At 45.1% G+C, this 15,476-nt stretch overlaps 1 protein-coding gene across 1 annotated transcript in view; it reads right to left on the bottom strand.

Moving 5' to 3' along the window:
- ATP2C1 (ATPase secretory pathway Ca2+ transporting 1) overlaps nucleotides 1-15,476 on the bottom strand; it is a 97,832-nt gene that overhangs the window by 42,977 nt on the left and 39,379 nt on the right. The window contains exons 7-9 of the mRNA XM_040431284.1: nucleotides 13,078-13,186; nucleotides 6,482-6,637; nucleotides 152-220 (exon numbers count right to left, since the gene is read on the bottom strand). Coding sequence (XP_040287218.1) covers nucleotides 152-220; nucleotides 6,482-6,637; nucleotides 13,078-13,186 — 334 coding nt within the window. The remainder of the gene's footprint in view (nucleotides 1-151; nucleotides 221-6,481; nucleotides 6,638-13,077; nucleotides 13,187-15,476) is intronic.

Genomic DNA, 15,476 nt, shown 5'->3' with positions numbered 1-15,476 from the left:
CCCAACTAAATGACTGCATCACATGTAAGTACTGAATGGAGAGTAATGCAGAAGAAAGCACCCATGCCCCAGGCCCGCCACCTCTAGACAGCTCCGCATACCCCTTTAGTCATCCAGTACCTGTAAATCATACCCATATATGATAACTCACCTCTTCAGCTTGCATCATCTTGAAAACCTCCCCAAATTCTGAGTTTTCTCCAGTTCCAACGACAATTCCCTGTAACAAATATAAGAGCTATCCATTACAGTAGCAATCTACAGACATCTATGAAGATCAGGATAAAAAAAAAATTAATAAAATTGACACATTTAAAAGGGAATCGCCACCAGTGACCTCCCTATCCATCTGTTTGCATAGACACGTAGCCGTAGTTCACCCGATTAAAACGCTGGTTTTATTTTGTTGTTCCGAAGTTCTGCACCTGAGTTATGATACTTTTTCTTAATATGCATAATTAGGCCTTTGGTGAAATGAGGGCATCACAACTGCTCTTGCTGCACCCAAGCGCCACTCATTTTTGTGGCCAGCCCCTCCTTCCATGCTTTGCTACTACATTGCCCTGTCAATCAAAACAGTGAGGGATGAGCAGGGCACAGAAAGGAGAAGAGCAACGGTGACACCCTCGTTGCACCAAAGGCCTGATTTACAGATTAAGAAAAAGTATCATAACTCGGGAACAGAGCCTCCAATCAACTAACAAAAGACAACATTTGAATCAGGTGAACCACAGCTATGTGTCTATGCAAGCAGTTTGATAGGGAGGTCGCTGGTGAGAGATTATCTAGGTCTACATGGATAATGTAAATGTTGCACTGCCAGTGGCAACTAATGATGTGTCTGATCACACAAATCCAGTTGTCCTGTCGAGGTAACCTGCAGGTTGTAACACTGAGTGGTTTGTCCACATTATTATTTTGTCATGTGGAGGTGGATAACATTATCATCCCCTTCAGGGCTCCAGATGCCAACCAAAATGGTCGCCAATGCGACTTAGAATTTACAAATGGCGACAAGACTTTAGTCTTGTCGCCATTTGCGACTAGACCCGCCGCCGCAGCTCTGCCGTTGAATACATCGGCTTGGCACAGGAGCTGAGTTCTCTGCCCCGCCGCCGATGTTCTTCTCAGCAGCGCAGTGGAGAAGGAGTCTCTCCCTCCCCCCTGTGCTGCTGCCCCCGCCTCTGCCAATAAGAAGAGAGACGGGAGGAGGAGGGGGGCGCACTGCGCCACCAATGAAGATAACTGACCTGTTAATACAAATACAGGAGGAGGGTGCCGGAATCAAATAGCCGACACCCGACCTCTATGACAGGGAGCTGCGATCTGCAGCAGTTAACCATTCAGGTGCGGTACCTGAGGGGTTAACTGCAGTTGATCGCAGCTCCCTGTCAGAGGTCGGGTGCCGGAATCCCCGCCTCCTGTATTTGTATTAACAGGTCAGTTATCTTCATTGGTGCCCCCCGCCCCCTCCCCAATAAACATTGGTGGCGCAGTGGGAAGTGCCAATGAGGGTTAAAAAAATAAAATAAAAAATTAACTCACCTCCTCCAATTGATCACGTAGCTGCCGGTCTCCTGTTCTTTCTTCAGGACCTGTGGTGATGTCACTGAGCTCATCACATGGTCCATTAACATGGTGATGGATCATGTAATGGACCATGTGATGAGCACAGTGATGTCACCACAGGTCCTTTGACAGGTCCTGAAGAAAGAACAGGAGACCGGTTGCTACGCGATCAATTGGAGGAGGTGAGTTAATATTTTTTTTTATTTTTTAACCCTCATTGGCACTGCCCACTGCACCACCAATGTTTATTATACTGGGGTGTTGGGGGGTACACTGCGCCACCAATGTATATTATACTGGGGTGTATATAATGTTTATTATATTGACCTTCTACTAAGCATTCTGTATTAAAGAATGCTATTATTTTCCCTTATAACCATGTTATAAGGGAAAATAATACAGTGAATAGACTTTCATCCTAGCAACCATGCGTGAAAATCGCACCGCATCCGCACTTGCTTGCGGATGCTTGTGATTTTCATGCACCCCAATTAACTTCTATGGGGCCTGCGTTGCATGAAAAACGCACAACATAGAGCATGCTGCGATTTTCACACAACGCACAAGTGATGCGTGAAAATCACCGCTCATGTGCACAGCCCCATAGAAGTGAATGGGTCCGGATTCAGTGCGGGTGCAATGCGTTCACCTCACGCATTGCACCCGCGCAGAAATCTCGCCCATGTGAAAGGGGCCTAAGGGTGAATAGGACAAGGGTTCCAGCCCCTAAGGGGGCTAATAGTAAGTTAAAAAAAAAACAAAAAAACACTAAAGGCTACTTTCACACTTGCGGCAGTGTGATCCGGCAAGCAGTTCGTCGGAACTGCCCGCCGGATCCGCCGATCTGGATGTGACAAAGCATTTGAGAGACGCATCCGGATGCGGATCCGTCTCACAAATGCATTGCAAGATCGAATCCATCTCTCTGCTTGTCATGCGGACAGACTGATTCTGCATTCCGGTATTTTGAATGCCGGATCTGGCACTAATACATTCTTATGGGGAAAAATGCCGGATCCGGCATTCAGGCAAGTCTTCAGTTTTTTTTCGCCGGAGATAAAACAGTAGCATGACTGAAAATGACTGAACTGAACTGAAGACATCCTGATGCATCCAGAACGGATTACTCTCCATTCAGAATGCATGGGGATATGCCTGATCAGTTCTTTTCTGGTATAGAGCCCCTAAGATGGAACTCTACGCCGGAAATGAAAAACGCTGGTGTGAAAGTACCCCAAAATATTAAGTTTAAATCCCCCCTTTCCCAATTTTACATATAAAATATATAAACAATAAATAAAACATATTACATAGCTCTGCGTCTGAAAAGTCCAAACTATTCAATTATAAAAAAAAAATATGTGGTGAGAATTCGCCATTTTTTAGTCACCTTGTCACCCCAAAAAATAGGATAGGATTGAGGTGCACGGACTGCTGGATGCTGCGCATACACCTCGTCAGAAATTAGGCGCAGCATCCATCGATACATTTCCAGCAACCCAGCCACGAAAATAGCAATGAGGGCACTGTACAGAAATGAACCCTAAAACACATGTGTGTAACATCCGGTACACAGGACACCTGCAATACAGCACTCTGGGGAACAGAAGTTCCTTGGTTTATAATGGTACATAAGGTAAGTTGTAGTGTATCTAGAGTCTAGGGCTGAAACGATGACTCGATTGAATCGAGTAATTCGACAAAAAAAATTCTCGATGTAATTATTTTGCATCGAGGATTCATTTGTGTCATGTGACCACGGAGCAGGAGTGAAGCGCTTGCTATTACTTACCGCTCCGTGGTCACCCGCCAGCCCGCACCGCTCTGCACTTTCAGCCCCGACACATTGTCAGGACATAGTGCACGGATACGTGCACTATGACCCGACGCTGTGTGAAGTCAGGACTACAGTGCAGCGCACGGAGAAGCTGTGGAGCGGCGTCCCTACAGGAAAGGTAAGTACTGGCGCTGGGGACAGCTGATGAGTTTTTATAAAGAAAAACGTTCTTTTAATTAGTTTTTTTTGTTATTAGAGTACTCCATTAATCGCTAGAATACTCAATTACAAAAATAGTCGATAGCTGCAGCCCTACTAGAGTCTCATCAGGCTGCATAGAGAAAACCACTACTGCAATCCGTCTGTAGTGGCCGTGCTTGCACACTATAGGAAAAAGCATCGCCTCTCTGGTGTCTGGGACCCTGGGAGCTCACATAGGCTGGTGCTTTTTCCTAGTCTGCAAGCACGGCCACCGCTAATGGTTTGCAGGGTGGTCGTGACCATGGAAATGAGCAGTGTATAATGTAATGGAAAAAGGAGTCCAGGTGGCAATATGGACAATCACAATACATTAGTAAATGCCTGGTATTAACTTCCTCTACATAATAAATGCTATTTACTGAAGTGACAACCCCTTTAAGAATGCAGGCACCTAGGAAGATGGGACCAAGACGTTCAACTGTAAAGTACACGTCTCAGGTGAGATGGTTTTACTGCAACATATTAGAGCTGCGGACATGCACGGATAGATCGCCGCTAGCATGTCCGCAATATACCTGTCCCATAAAACGGTGTCCTTTTATTCTGTTTAAAAAATTATTTTAGAGATATGTAAATGAGCCTTGTAAGGTGCCCAAGGGGCTGCACTAACCTTCCTGGAGCCCAGCACCGCCCCCCTGTGAAGGAGCCCAGCACCGCCCCCCTGTGAAGGAGCCCAGCACCGCCCCCCTGTGAAGGAGCCCAGCACCGCCCCCCTGTGAAGGAGCCCAGCACCGCCCCCCTGTGAAGGAGCCCAGCACCGCCCCCCTGTGAAGGAGCCCAGCACCGCCCCCCTGTGAAGGAGCCTAGCACCGCCCCCCTGTGAAGGAGCCCGGCACCGCCCCCCTGTGAAGGAGCCCGGCACCGCCCCCCTGTGAAGGAGCCCGGCACCGCCCCCCTGTGAAGGAGCCCGGCACCGCCCCCCTGTGAAGGAGCCCGGCACCGCCCCCCTGTGAAGGAGCCCGGCACCGCCCCCCTGTGAAGGAGCCCGGCACCGCCCCCCTGTGAAGGAGCCCGGCACCGCCCCCCTGTGAAGGAGCCCGGCACCGCCCCCCTGTGAAGGAGCCCGGCACCGCCTGCGTCCTCCGAATCTCCTCCTTTCTTCACAGTTAGATTGCCGTAATCTCGCGATGAGCGAGCTCGCGCATGTGCAGTGCCGGTATAGTGTTCCTTCCCTGTGCTGGCATTAGCCTCAGGGAAGGAACTGCGCATGCGCAAGCTCGCTCATCGCGAAATTACGGCAATCAAACTGTGAAGAAAGGAGGAGATTCGGAGGACGCAGGCGGTGCTGGGCTCCTTCACAGGGGGGCGTGGCTGGGCTCCAGGAAGGTTAGTACAGCCCCTTGGGCACCTTACAAGGCTCATTTACATATCTCTAAAATCATTTTTTAAACAGAATAAAAAGGACACCGTTTTATGGGACAGGTATATTGCGGACATGCTAGCGGCGATCTATCCGTGCATGTCCGCAGCTCTATAAAGCTAAAAACGAGGTGACAGAATCCCTTTAATATCCCTACAGAAATGATTCCAATAACATAAAACATACAAATATAAAAATGTAGCTGAACATTTGTGTCCTGTGCTGCTACTAACTAGTAGTTCTGAATAGTGGAAAGTCAAAGCCATCAAGATTTGTGCTAGGGACCTTCAGAGACATTGTATACTATGGCATCAGCATACAGCTTATGTCTTATCACTCATCCAGGATAGCCAACATCCTACAATGTATTATGTATTCCTGCCTGCCAGACACCGATAAAGGTCTGCCTCCCGCATAGGACACAAGGCAATACTGAAGACAATTATGCATACATTTTTTAGAGGTCTGACAATGTTTAGGCCTTTTTCACACAAGCAATTTCGGATTGTGGCATGATCTGCTCACGTAAGATCAATCAGTTTTTTTTGAGGGACAGCAACCTTCAGTTAAAAAACGCATTGCATCTGGATGCCTTCCATTTCCATGGAGGCCCGGTTCACTTCTATGGAACCAGGGATGCACGAAAAATGCACAATACAGAACAATTTGCGATTTTTCCTGATAATGCATGAAAAACAATGCTCATGTGCACAGACCCATTGAAATGAATGGGTCAGGAGTCAGTCCGGATGCTATGTATTTGCTACACACATCACATCTGGACAGAAAAGCAGCTCATGTGAAAGAGACCTTACAGATGTAGGTTGGACTAGCTCCATTGAACGAAATGTGAAATCACAATGAAACCGTTACTGGCAAATGATTGGACGCCGAGTAAAGGGAAGAAAGGGATGCAAATGAGCTCTTAACAAGCTCTGCCTCTGATGCCACCAGATGTGAGGCAGCTATCCTATTAGTCAATGTTCAACCCTTTAAATAGGCCTTCAGGTATGACGCCGATATTAAATAAGCCAGCACCTCATCTGCAGACAGCTGTTTCAGGGTGCAGAGCAGAGTACTGGCTTAACTGGGTGAGAGACCCAAGTTAGGCTTTGGGGGAGAGAGCGCCTTATGGGCAATCACCCGAAGTAGCTGTCTGCAGATGTGTTGCTGGCTTATTTAATATCCGAACCATGTCTCAAGACCTATTTTAAAGGGTTGAACATTGACTAATAGGATAGCTGCCTTACATCTGGTGGCATCAGAGGCAGAGCTCGTCAAGAGCTCATTTGCATTCCCTCTTCCCAGAATTCCAGAGGAACATGTATGGACTACAAGTCTCCTGTGCTCTCTCCCCAAGAAGAGATAGTACCCCCAAGTGAGTAACAGCACACACTACGGACTGGTCATAATTTGAAAAATTGGGGAAAACCCTTGCAATAGTGAATTTCATGCATCTAGAAACAGAAATGCACATTATGTGGGAAGATATTGAAGGTTACAAAACTTTCTACCTTTGCCTTGCCACATCTAACAAGTGTCCCCATAAAGGCGATGTTGCTTCGCGATGTGAGGTCTCCATTAGTGGCTGCTGGCTGAGGGGCTGTGGATTTGGAGCATGGCGCCGTCTCTCCCGTTAAACTGGATTCATCCACAGACAGGTCCATAGCCTGGCACAAGAGAAAGGCTTACAATGAGTAAGGGGCGCACAAGAATAACTGTACCATTCTTGTAATCCAATTACATTTTGCTGATAGTAATAATGGTACATAGCGTTACAATGGGGGGAGGACACATCTTGTGTACACAGGGACTTATCCCGTCCTATAGGCTCCACATAGACGATAACATTTTAAAATGTATTAATTTACCAGAAGCAGAAAACTGTGATTACTCAGCAGTGCACCAGTTAATAAAAGCAATCTTGCTTCTTTAGCGGACAGGAAGATTTATTTCCTTCCAGGGTCCCCTGGGCTTCTTCCACAATCTAATATATATCAAAGCAAGGGGCTAGAAGTGCTTTCACCATGTGCATTCTGATCAGCTACACAGGGTAGATGGGATATTTCAGCCCACTGCATTACAGTATTTCTGATGTTCACGATTCTCTGCCAATTCATGAACTGCCGCCAAGTTCTCGCTATCTAAAGAGAAACCCATTCAGAGATGAAAGGACATAATAATGCTTAGATCAATCTGGTTAAAGAGGTTGTCCCCCCCAAAAAAAAAAAATAATAATATTCTGAAGTTTTGAAACCAGCACCTGGATCTGAATCCTTTTGTAATTGCATGCCATTAAAAAAATGTAGTATAGCCACTGAGCTATTCAATAAAATGTATCTGTAAAGCGCCACCTGCTGTTTGTTGTTTTGCTTGTTTCTCAGTCAACCTGAGTCACTGAGGTGGACGCACATGCTCAGTTCTGTCCTTCAACTGCCTCCTGAGCTGTGATCGGGAGAAAATTGCAGCAGGAAAAAAAAAAAAAAAAAAAAACACACACACACACACACACACACACCACACCTGCCCCCTGAACTGCAGCAGAAATGACACCCCCTACGCTGCCGACGTTAGACTGAAGCGATTACAGCATAAGCATAACACACATTAATAATCGGGATTAGGAGATGGATTCATTATAGACTCCTAGAATATGGCTTCTATTTTATCATATGATATACTGTATGAATATCTACTTCTAATAAATGGTTTGCATATGCTAAAATAGTGTAGATTGCTACGTGCAGATGAATGAGAGTGACAACTGTGTACTATATAGAGCTATTCACAATATAATTGACATTGACTGCCCATTTTCTCCATTTATCAGTTATAGGTGAGCCACTGTCCACATTTGCAAGTTACAATGAATGGTTTCCCACAAAACGATACATCAGTCTGCTCAGCTCCTCCTGCTCTATAACACGCTACCTTCAGCTTACACGGCATTTTCATGGTAACAGGTTCCCTTTCACCGCTCCTGACATGTCTGTTTTAATAGCTTCATACATTCCCCGCGTACTAACTGGTCTGGAGCATCTTTTCTTATGACTATGTTGTGTCATTCCTTTATTATTTCTACTAGAAGTTAAGAATGAATTGCTAGCAGTCTGCAGTAAGGGTACAGAGGGGGGTTACCAGTTGGGGGGGGGGGGTGTACCTGCACAGACTCACTATCTAATCAGTGCTGCCATCTTCAGACTCTGCAAGTACCCCCCCCCCAACTGGTTACCACCCCTCTGTACCCTTACTGCAGACTGCTAGCAATTCATTCTTCACTTCTAGTAGAAATAATAAAGGAATGGCATAACATACAAACATACGAATAGATGCTCCGGAATTGTTATTACATGGGGAATTCATGAAGCTATTAAACAGACATGTCAGGAGTGATGATAGGTCCTCTTTAAGTCCCTTTAACAAAGTACAGCTTTAGTGGAAACATCAAGTGTTGATACAGTGAGTCATGTTTTGCAAAGGAGCATCTGAAAAGTCAAGACCTGAAAGCAAACAGTCACCACACACAATGGTTATTTGCCTGTAGTCAGAGTTAACCATTTTAAGAGCCTTGCAGACCATTTACATTAGAAGCTATTTTTTCTAGGAAATAATCAAATCAGCTGGACTGGGATAATGCACACGACACGAGCACCTCTGATCCAAGTTGTCCATCAGCTGCTCATCTCCGTCTGTTTTGCGAGTTGGAGCTTTAGATTCCTTACAAGGTATTAACCTCATTCCATGGGAAGCCGCACACACTAGACCGCTAAGGCTCTCCTCTTTCGGACTGCTGGATTCTGCAGATGAAACAGTCTTCCAAGAAGATCCTGTCCCTGCTCAAGTATTATGTGGCCACAATCAGGGCAAGAGCAAAACTACCCAGCAGCTACTGCGGCCCTGTACGAGCTGATCACTTACCGCCATAACCTGCTCAGTGGACCCATTACTGGATGCAACCGTTGAGGACATGGGCATCGGAAATAGAATCCTTTGAGCTTTGGCTATGGATATAGAATATTTTCTACCTTCTGTGTACAGGGCATGATGTTCCAGTAGTGTAACGTAAGATACAGTCTGCTGCTGCAGCTGTCAGATACCTATTCAGTACATGGTTCTCTACAATAATAGCAATTTTCATTTATATGCTCAAAAATCTAAACTCCGCTGCTCTGAACACGCTTCTTGATCTTCTTGGTGTCCTGTCTATTCCTTCTTCATCAGAGAGATACAGTTGTGTTCAAAATAATAGTGTTTAAAAAACTGAATAAAGCTCAAAATCCTTCTAATAGCTTTTATTTCCATACACCTAAATGCATTGGGAACACTAGACATTATATTCCAAATCAAAACATGAAGAAAAATATCTAAAAATTTGTGTTGTTCCTCCAAAAATTTTTTGAAGAAAAGTGAATATTAGACTGTTTTTTTTAAAAAAAACAGATCATTTTTTATTTTTCATATTCAAGAAAAAAAAATATAGCAATTAAACATACGACAGGGTTATTTCTATCTACGACCCCCCCCAAGATTGGAACTGTTGTGCCTGTGAAGCCAGAAAATATAGCCAAGGGTTGGGTACTGCAAGCCCCCCATTATCTTTATTTCTCTGTAGCGTTTCCAACCAAATTCTAGGGGATTTTTGGTTCCAAATTAGTGACCGAAACAAACCTTGGATTTTGTAAAAATACTTCATGAGTATCCATATCGGAATATTGTGTAACACAGAGGAACTGGGGCATGAGGAGCATTTTTACCAGGTTCGCTCTTCCGATGAGGGATCGAGACAGCTTGCACCAGCAAATCACTTTTTGCACACTCCTGTCCAACAACGGAAGTAAGTTCAATGAAATATACTCCGAATATTAGACTGTTCAAAAAAAATAGCTGTGTTTGTATTCTTCTTTACAATCTCAAACATTCACTATGTAAACTGAAAAATGTTTGAAGATTTTGCTTTCCTTTGAATCACTTAACTAATATTTAGTTGTATAACCACTGTTTCTGAGAACTGCTGTACATCTGTGTTGCATGGAGTCAACCAACTTCTGGCACTGTGAACAGGTATTCCAGCCCAGGATGATTGGACTACATTCCACAGTTCTTCTCTATTTCTTGGTTTTGCCTCAGAAACTGCATTTTTGATGTCACCCCACAAGTTTTCTATTGGATTAAGATCCAGGAATTGGGCTGGCCACTCCATAACGTCAACTTTGTTGGTCTGGAACCAAGATGTTGCACGTTTACTGGTGTGTTTGGGGTTGTTGTCTTGTTGGAACACCCATTTCAAGGGCATTTCCTCTTCAGCATAAGGCAGCATGACCTCTTCTAGTATTCTGATGTATTCAAACTAGGGTTGGGTGATATACCGGTATCACGATATACTGCAGTATTAAAAAAACGGTGATATGGCGATATCGCTGTTTCCTAATTACCGCTGTATTTTGTGAGGTCCTAGAAGCAGTCATGTGTGCCGCCCGCCCCACCATGATTCTATACCAATTGCTGCCCACAGCGGCTACCCCGGCTCTGCCCACTCACGTCGGAATCAGAAGACAGGCGAGGCTGCGCAGGACAGTACAGGAGCGCCACCAACACTTCTGCTTACAGCCTGCAATACACCTTCTAGTAGGATATGATACACAAGATTACTATAAACCACTCGTTCTGGTACAGAATTAACCCTGTAATGTTTTTGTTGTTACTAGAAGTCAATCGACTAGTTACAGATACCTGAAATTGTGAAAAAAATGACATATAAAAGTATAACAATTAACGTCTCCTTGTGGCTGCCCCCATACAGTGTAACGTCTCCTTGTGGCTGCCCCCATACAGTGTAACGTCTCCTTGTGGCTGCCCCCATACAGTGTAACGTCTCCTTGTGGCTGCCCCCATACAGTGTAACGTCTCCTTGTGGCTGCCCCCATACAGTGTAACGTCTCCTTGTGGCTGCCCCCATACAGTGTAACGTCTCCTTGTGGCTGCCCCCATACAGTGTAACGTCTCCTTGTGGCTGCCCCCATACAGTGTAACGTCTCCTTGTGGCTGCCCCCATACAGTGTAACGTCTCCTTGTGGCTGCCCCCATACAGTGTAACGTCTCCTTGTGGCTGCCCCCATACAGTGTAACGTCTCCTTGTGGCTGCCCCCATACAGTGTAACGTCTCCTTGTGGCCGCCCCCATACAGTGTAACGTCTCCTTGTGGCCGCCCCCATACAGTGTAACGTCTCCTTGTGGCCCCAAGTGTTTTTTTCTTCTAAATGGGCATTTATCGCAATATATATATATAGTTATCGCGATAAATTTCTTAATATAGTTATCGTGGTAATATTTTTGATATCGTCCAACCCTAATTCAAACTGATCCATGATCCCTGGTATGCGATAAATAGGCCCAACACCGTAGTATGAGAAACATCCCCATATCATTATGCGTGTGCCACCATGCTTCACTGTCTTCACAGTGTACTGTGGCTTGAATTCAGTGTGTGGAGGTCATCTGACAAAATGGCTTCCTGGAGTCCTTGCCATTTTGGCTATTCTTCTATCCATTCGAATGGTAGTTTTTCGCTTTCTTCCACGTCTTTCAGGATTTGGTTGCCATTTTAAAGCATTTGCGATCATTTTAGCGGAGCAGCCTATCATTTTCTGCACTTCATTATATGTTTTCCACTCTCCAATCAACTTTTTAATCAAGGTATGCTGTTCTTCTGAACAATGTCTGGAACGATCCATTTTCCCTCAGAATTTCAGAGAGAAATGCACTGTAACCAGCATGTACAACATTTGCTGCCTTCCTTCCTTAAATAAAGGCAATAATTGCCACCTGTTTTTCAAAGAATGAATGACCTCAATCATTGAACTCCACACTGCTATTATTTTGAACATGCCCCTTTCAATAAGCGATTGAATTACAGAGATTCAGCAGCATGCATGGCATGACTGTTGGGTTTCTATTACTCTACTACACCTGTTAGTAAATTATTTGCCATGTAGAAATATCATTTCTACCAAAAACAGTGATTGATCAGGTTAGTGATGTCTGACTGCTATTATTTTGAACACAACTGTATGCTCAGGACTTCTTCCTTCCTTTGCAGATGGGTTCAGGAAGTTATGGCAGCTCTAAAAAGGTATCTTGTTGAAAATGGCTTTTAATGTCGTCGAGAAAGATTATTTTTTTTTTTTTTCAGCCCCAAAAAAACCAACTTAGCCATTATGTAGTCAACTTTCTAGACCTAAAAATATTTTAGTTATTGGATCACCATTCTTGTTGGTGGCTCTGGGCAGCTATGGTCTACACTATACACATAAGGGTTTTTCTTTTACCCTCTCTCATTACGTGGACATAGTTTGTATAGATAATATCTTCCTTTTCTTCATAAATGCCCATTAGACATTTTTTGTAACAGTTACCGCTCCCGACTCCTGGAGCGAATTCAAGCTCCCATCCTTGGCTCCTACTGCTTCTCCAGCATCGTACCAGTGTCTTTACTTCTGTCTCCATACGGAGGCACTGGGTTGTCGAGACAACTAGCACTCAGTGACGTCGGACTCAGGCTACCCATTTAAAAGGTGTCTTTGGCTGCAGCACCCATTGTTCGAGGTCCATTCCTTTCCTGGCTCTTGATCCTATGTGCCGCTGCCATTTCCTGCACCAGCTTTGTTGTTTTGTCTGCCTAGAACTTCTTGTCCTTATGCCAGTTTTGAGTCCTGGCTCTGTTCCTGACTATGCTCCTTTTTCAACCTCTGGCCTGTCGTACATCCTGATGACAACCCTTGGCTCCAATCCTGACTACTAGTCCTCCATCAGCATTACCACAGTCAATCTGCGTCTTTTCTGGGGCCTGAAACCTTGGGATTCTCATGCAGCAAAGTAACTCTACACAGGTGAAATGCTGGATATTTGCACAGTACATTTAATGAAAATGACGCCTCTGTTATGTCTATTATAAGAAAGATTTCATCACCCTCAAACAGGAAAGCGATTTCCATTTAGGGGCCCGGTGCACCCATACCCAAAATTAAAAGTGAAATATAATCATGAAATTTACAATGGCAAGTTTTGGTTGTTTGTATCAGGAAAAAAATAAAAATAAATTTGATATACCCACCTCAAATAACCGCAAATCTGCAGGAACTCTGTCTCCAACTGACAGACAAACTGTATCACCTGGGACCAATTCCCTGGCAAGTGTATGTTCCAATCTTCCCTCCCGTATGCTAATAATAAATAATAATAAATAATATGGATTGACAGATCACAATTATTTCATTACATTCAGGGAGTGTCTTCCAATGCAGTCTTCATTTTGGCTACCTTTTACCTCTACCAATCTTTATGATGCCTCGCAAGATTTAATAATTATAGGTGTCATACTAAACCGAGCCCATCACCAACAAAATGCCCCCACAGTACCTCACAGCTGAAGCCATTTGGCTTCTAATGATGTCTTTGGCTAATGTGTACAATGGGCAAGATCACATGAAAACAACTTTTATTCCGCCGCTGGCTGTATGAAAATGAGGAGCTTGAAGTCAAGGGGGCAGCGGCGGCCTTGCCTCCTGCGCTGTACAATCTCGTTTTTTGGGCGCCTAGACAGTGAGCCCCACTGCAGTGTATTTGGCTTCAGCAGGACTCCCTACTCAGGTGCCAAAAACAAGATCGTAGGACAAAGACACAAGATCTCCTGGGGAATCGCACTTAAAGAAAAAAAAAAAAAAGCCAAAACGCGGACGGACAGGAAGGGGGAACAGCAAGCTTGATTTCAATTGCCAAGGACGCAGTTTCCTTCGCTGGAGGCTCCCCATTTGCATACAACCAAATAAAAGTTGTTATCCTGTGATCTTACCCATGACTTTTTAGCCAAAGACATCATTAGAAACCAGATCAGCTGTAAGCTAGTGTGGGCAGTTAAAGGGAGTCTCACGCAGATTCACCCTATTAACCTAATAACAGTGTTATGTCCACGGCATCCCCCCTATTAAAACTGTTCTTACCGTTTGTTCCTTGCTAGCATCGTTGTGGAGAAAAACACTTTTAATCCGCATGCAAATGAGTCTGTGAAGGTGCCCAGGGGCAGCATTACAACGGCCGGTGCCCAGGCCCCTGGGTCATTTTCAGACGAAGGCACTCCACCGCGTCTGCCCGCCCTTAGTCTCTGTTCTAACCTCCCTCCTCCAGTCCGTAATCCCGCGTATTCGCCGATGAACGCGATATCGCGCGTGCGGATTGAATGAGCACTGCTTGGCCATCGCAGGTTAGCGTGCGCATGCGCCGGCCCAGGCCTAAGTTACGCTGTAGCCCTGCGGAGTCGCATCACAGCGCTGCGCTGAAGGCGTAGAAGAGTCGGGTCTGACGCAGGCTTTATTACCTCTCCTTAAGTGTCAGAGGATTGATTCTGTTAGTATAGTATAGTAAATATAAGTGCAATGTATGTTTCCCCTACTTGTGTTTGTCAAAAACATAGGCAAAAAATAAACTGATAGAGACTCCAGCCATACTAAATAACATGCTGCTAAGTGTGTCTCCCCTACTTTTGTCTCTCAAAGACAGAGCCACATGTCCGCCACCTTTGTGTGTCAAAGACAGAGCCACATGTCCGCCACCTTTGTGTGTCAAAGACAGAGCCACATGTCCCCTACTTTTGTGTGTCAAAGACAGAGCCACATGTCCGCCATGTGGCTCTGTCTTTGACACACAAAGGTGGCGGACATGTGGCTCTGTCTTTGACACACAAAGGTGGCGGACATGTGGCTCTGTCTTTGAGAGACAAAAGTAGGGGAGACACACTTAGCAGCATGTTATTTAGTATGGCTGGAGTCTCTATCAGTTTATTTTTTGCCTATGTTTTTGACAAACACAAGTAGGGGAAACATACATTGCACTTATATTTACATTGCACTTATATTTACTATACTATACTAACAGAATCAATCCTCTGACACTTGAGGAGAGGTAATAAAGCCTGCGTCAGACCCGACTCTTCTACGCCTTCAGCGCAGCGCTGTGTTGCGACTCCGCACGGCTACAGCGTAACTTAGGCCTGGGCATGCGCACGCTAAACTGCGATGCCCCGGGCTGACAGTGCTCATTCAATGCGCACGCGCCGATATCGCATTCATCGGCGCATGCGCGGGATTACAGACGGGAGGAGGGAGGTTAGAACAGAGAGGGGGGAGTGCCTTCGTCTGAAAATGACCCAGGGGCATGGGCACCGGCCGTTGTAACGCCGCGCCCCTGGGCACCTTCACAGACTCATTTGCATGCGGATTAAAAGTGTTTTTCTCCACAACGATGCTAGCAAGGAACAAACGGTAAGAACAGTTTTAATAGGGGGGATGCCGTGGACATAACACTGTTATTAGGTTAATAGGGTGAATCTGCGTGAAAGACTCCCTTTAATGGGGCATTTTGGTGGCAACAGGTTTACATACAAAGTGAGAATGAGGGGACAAAAATAAATTCTACAGTCGTAAGGAAATGAATATAAAAAAATAGAAATAATCTAAG

This window comes from Bufo bufo, chromosome 5, assembly GCF_905171765.1.
Source record: "Bufo bufo chromosome 5, aBufBuf1.1, whole genome shotgun sequence".
Lineage (NCBI taxonomy): Eukaryota > Metazoa > Chordata > Amphibia > Anura > Bufonidae > Bufo > Bufo bufo.
This window is presented reverse-complemented; position numbering and strand designations above follow the sequence as displayed.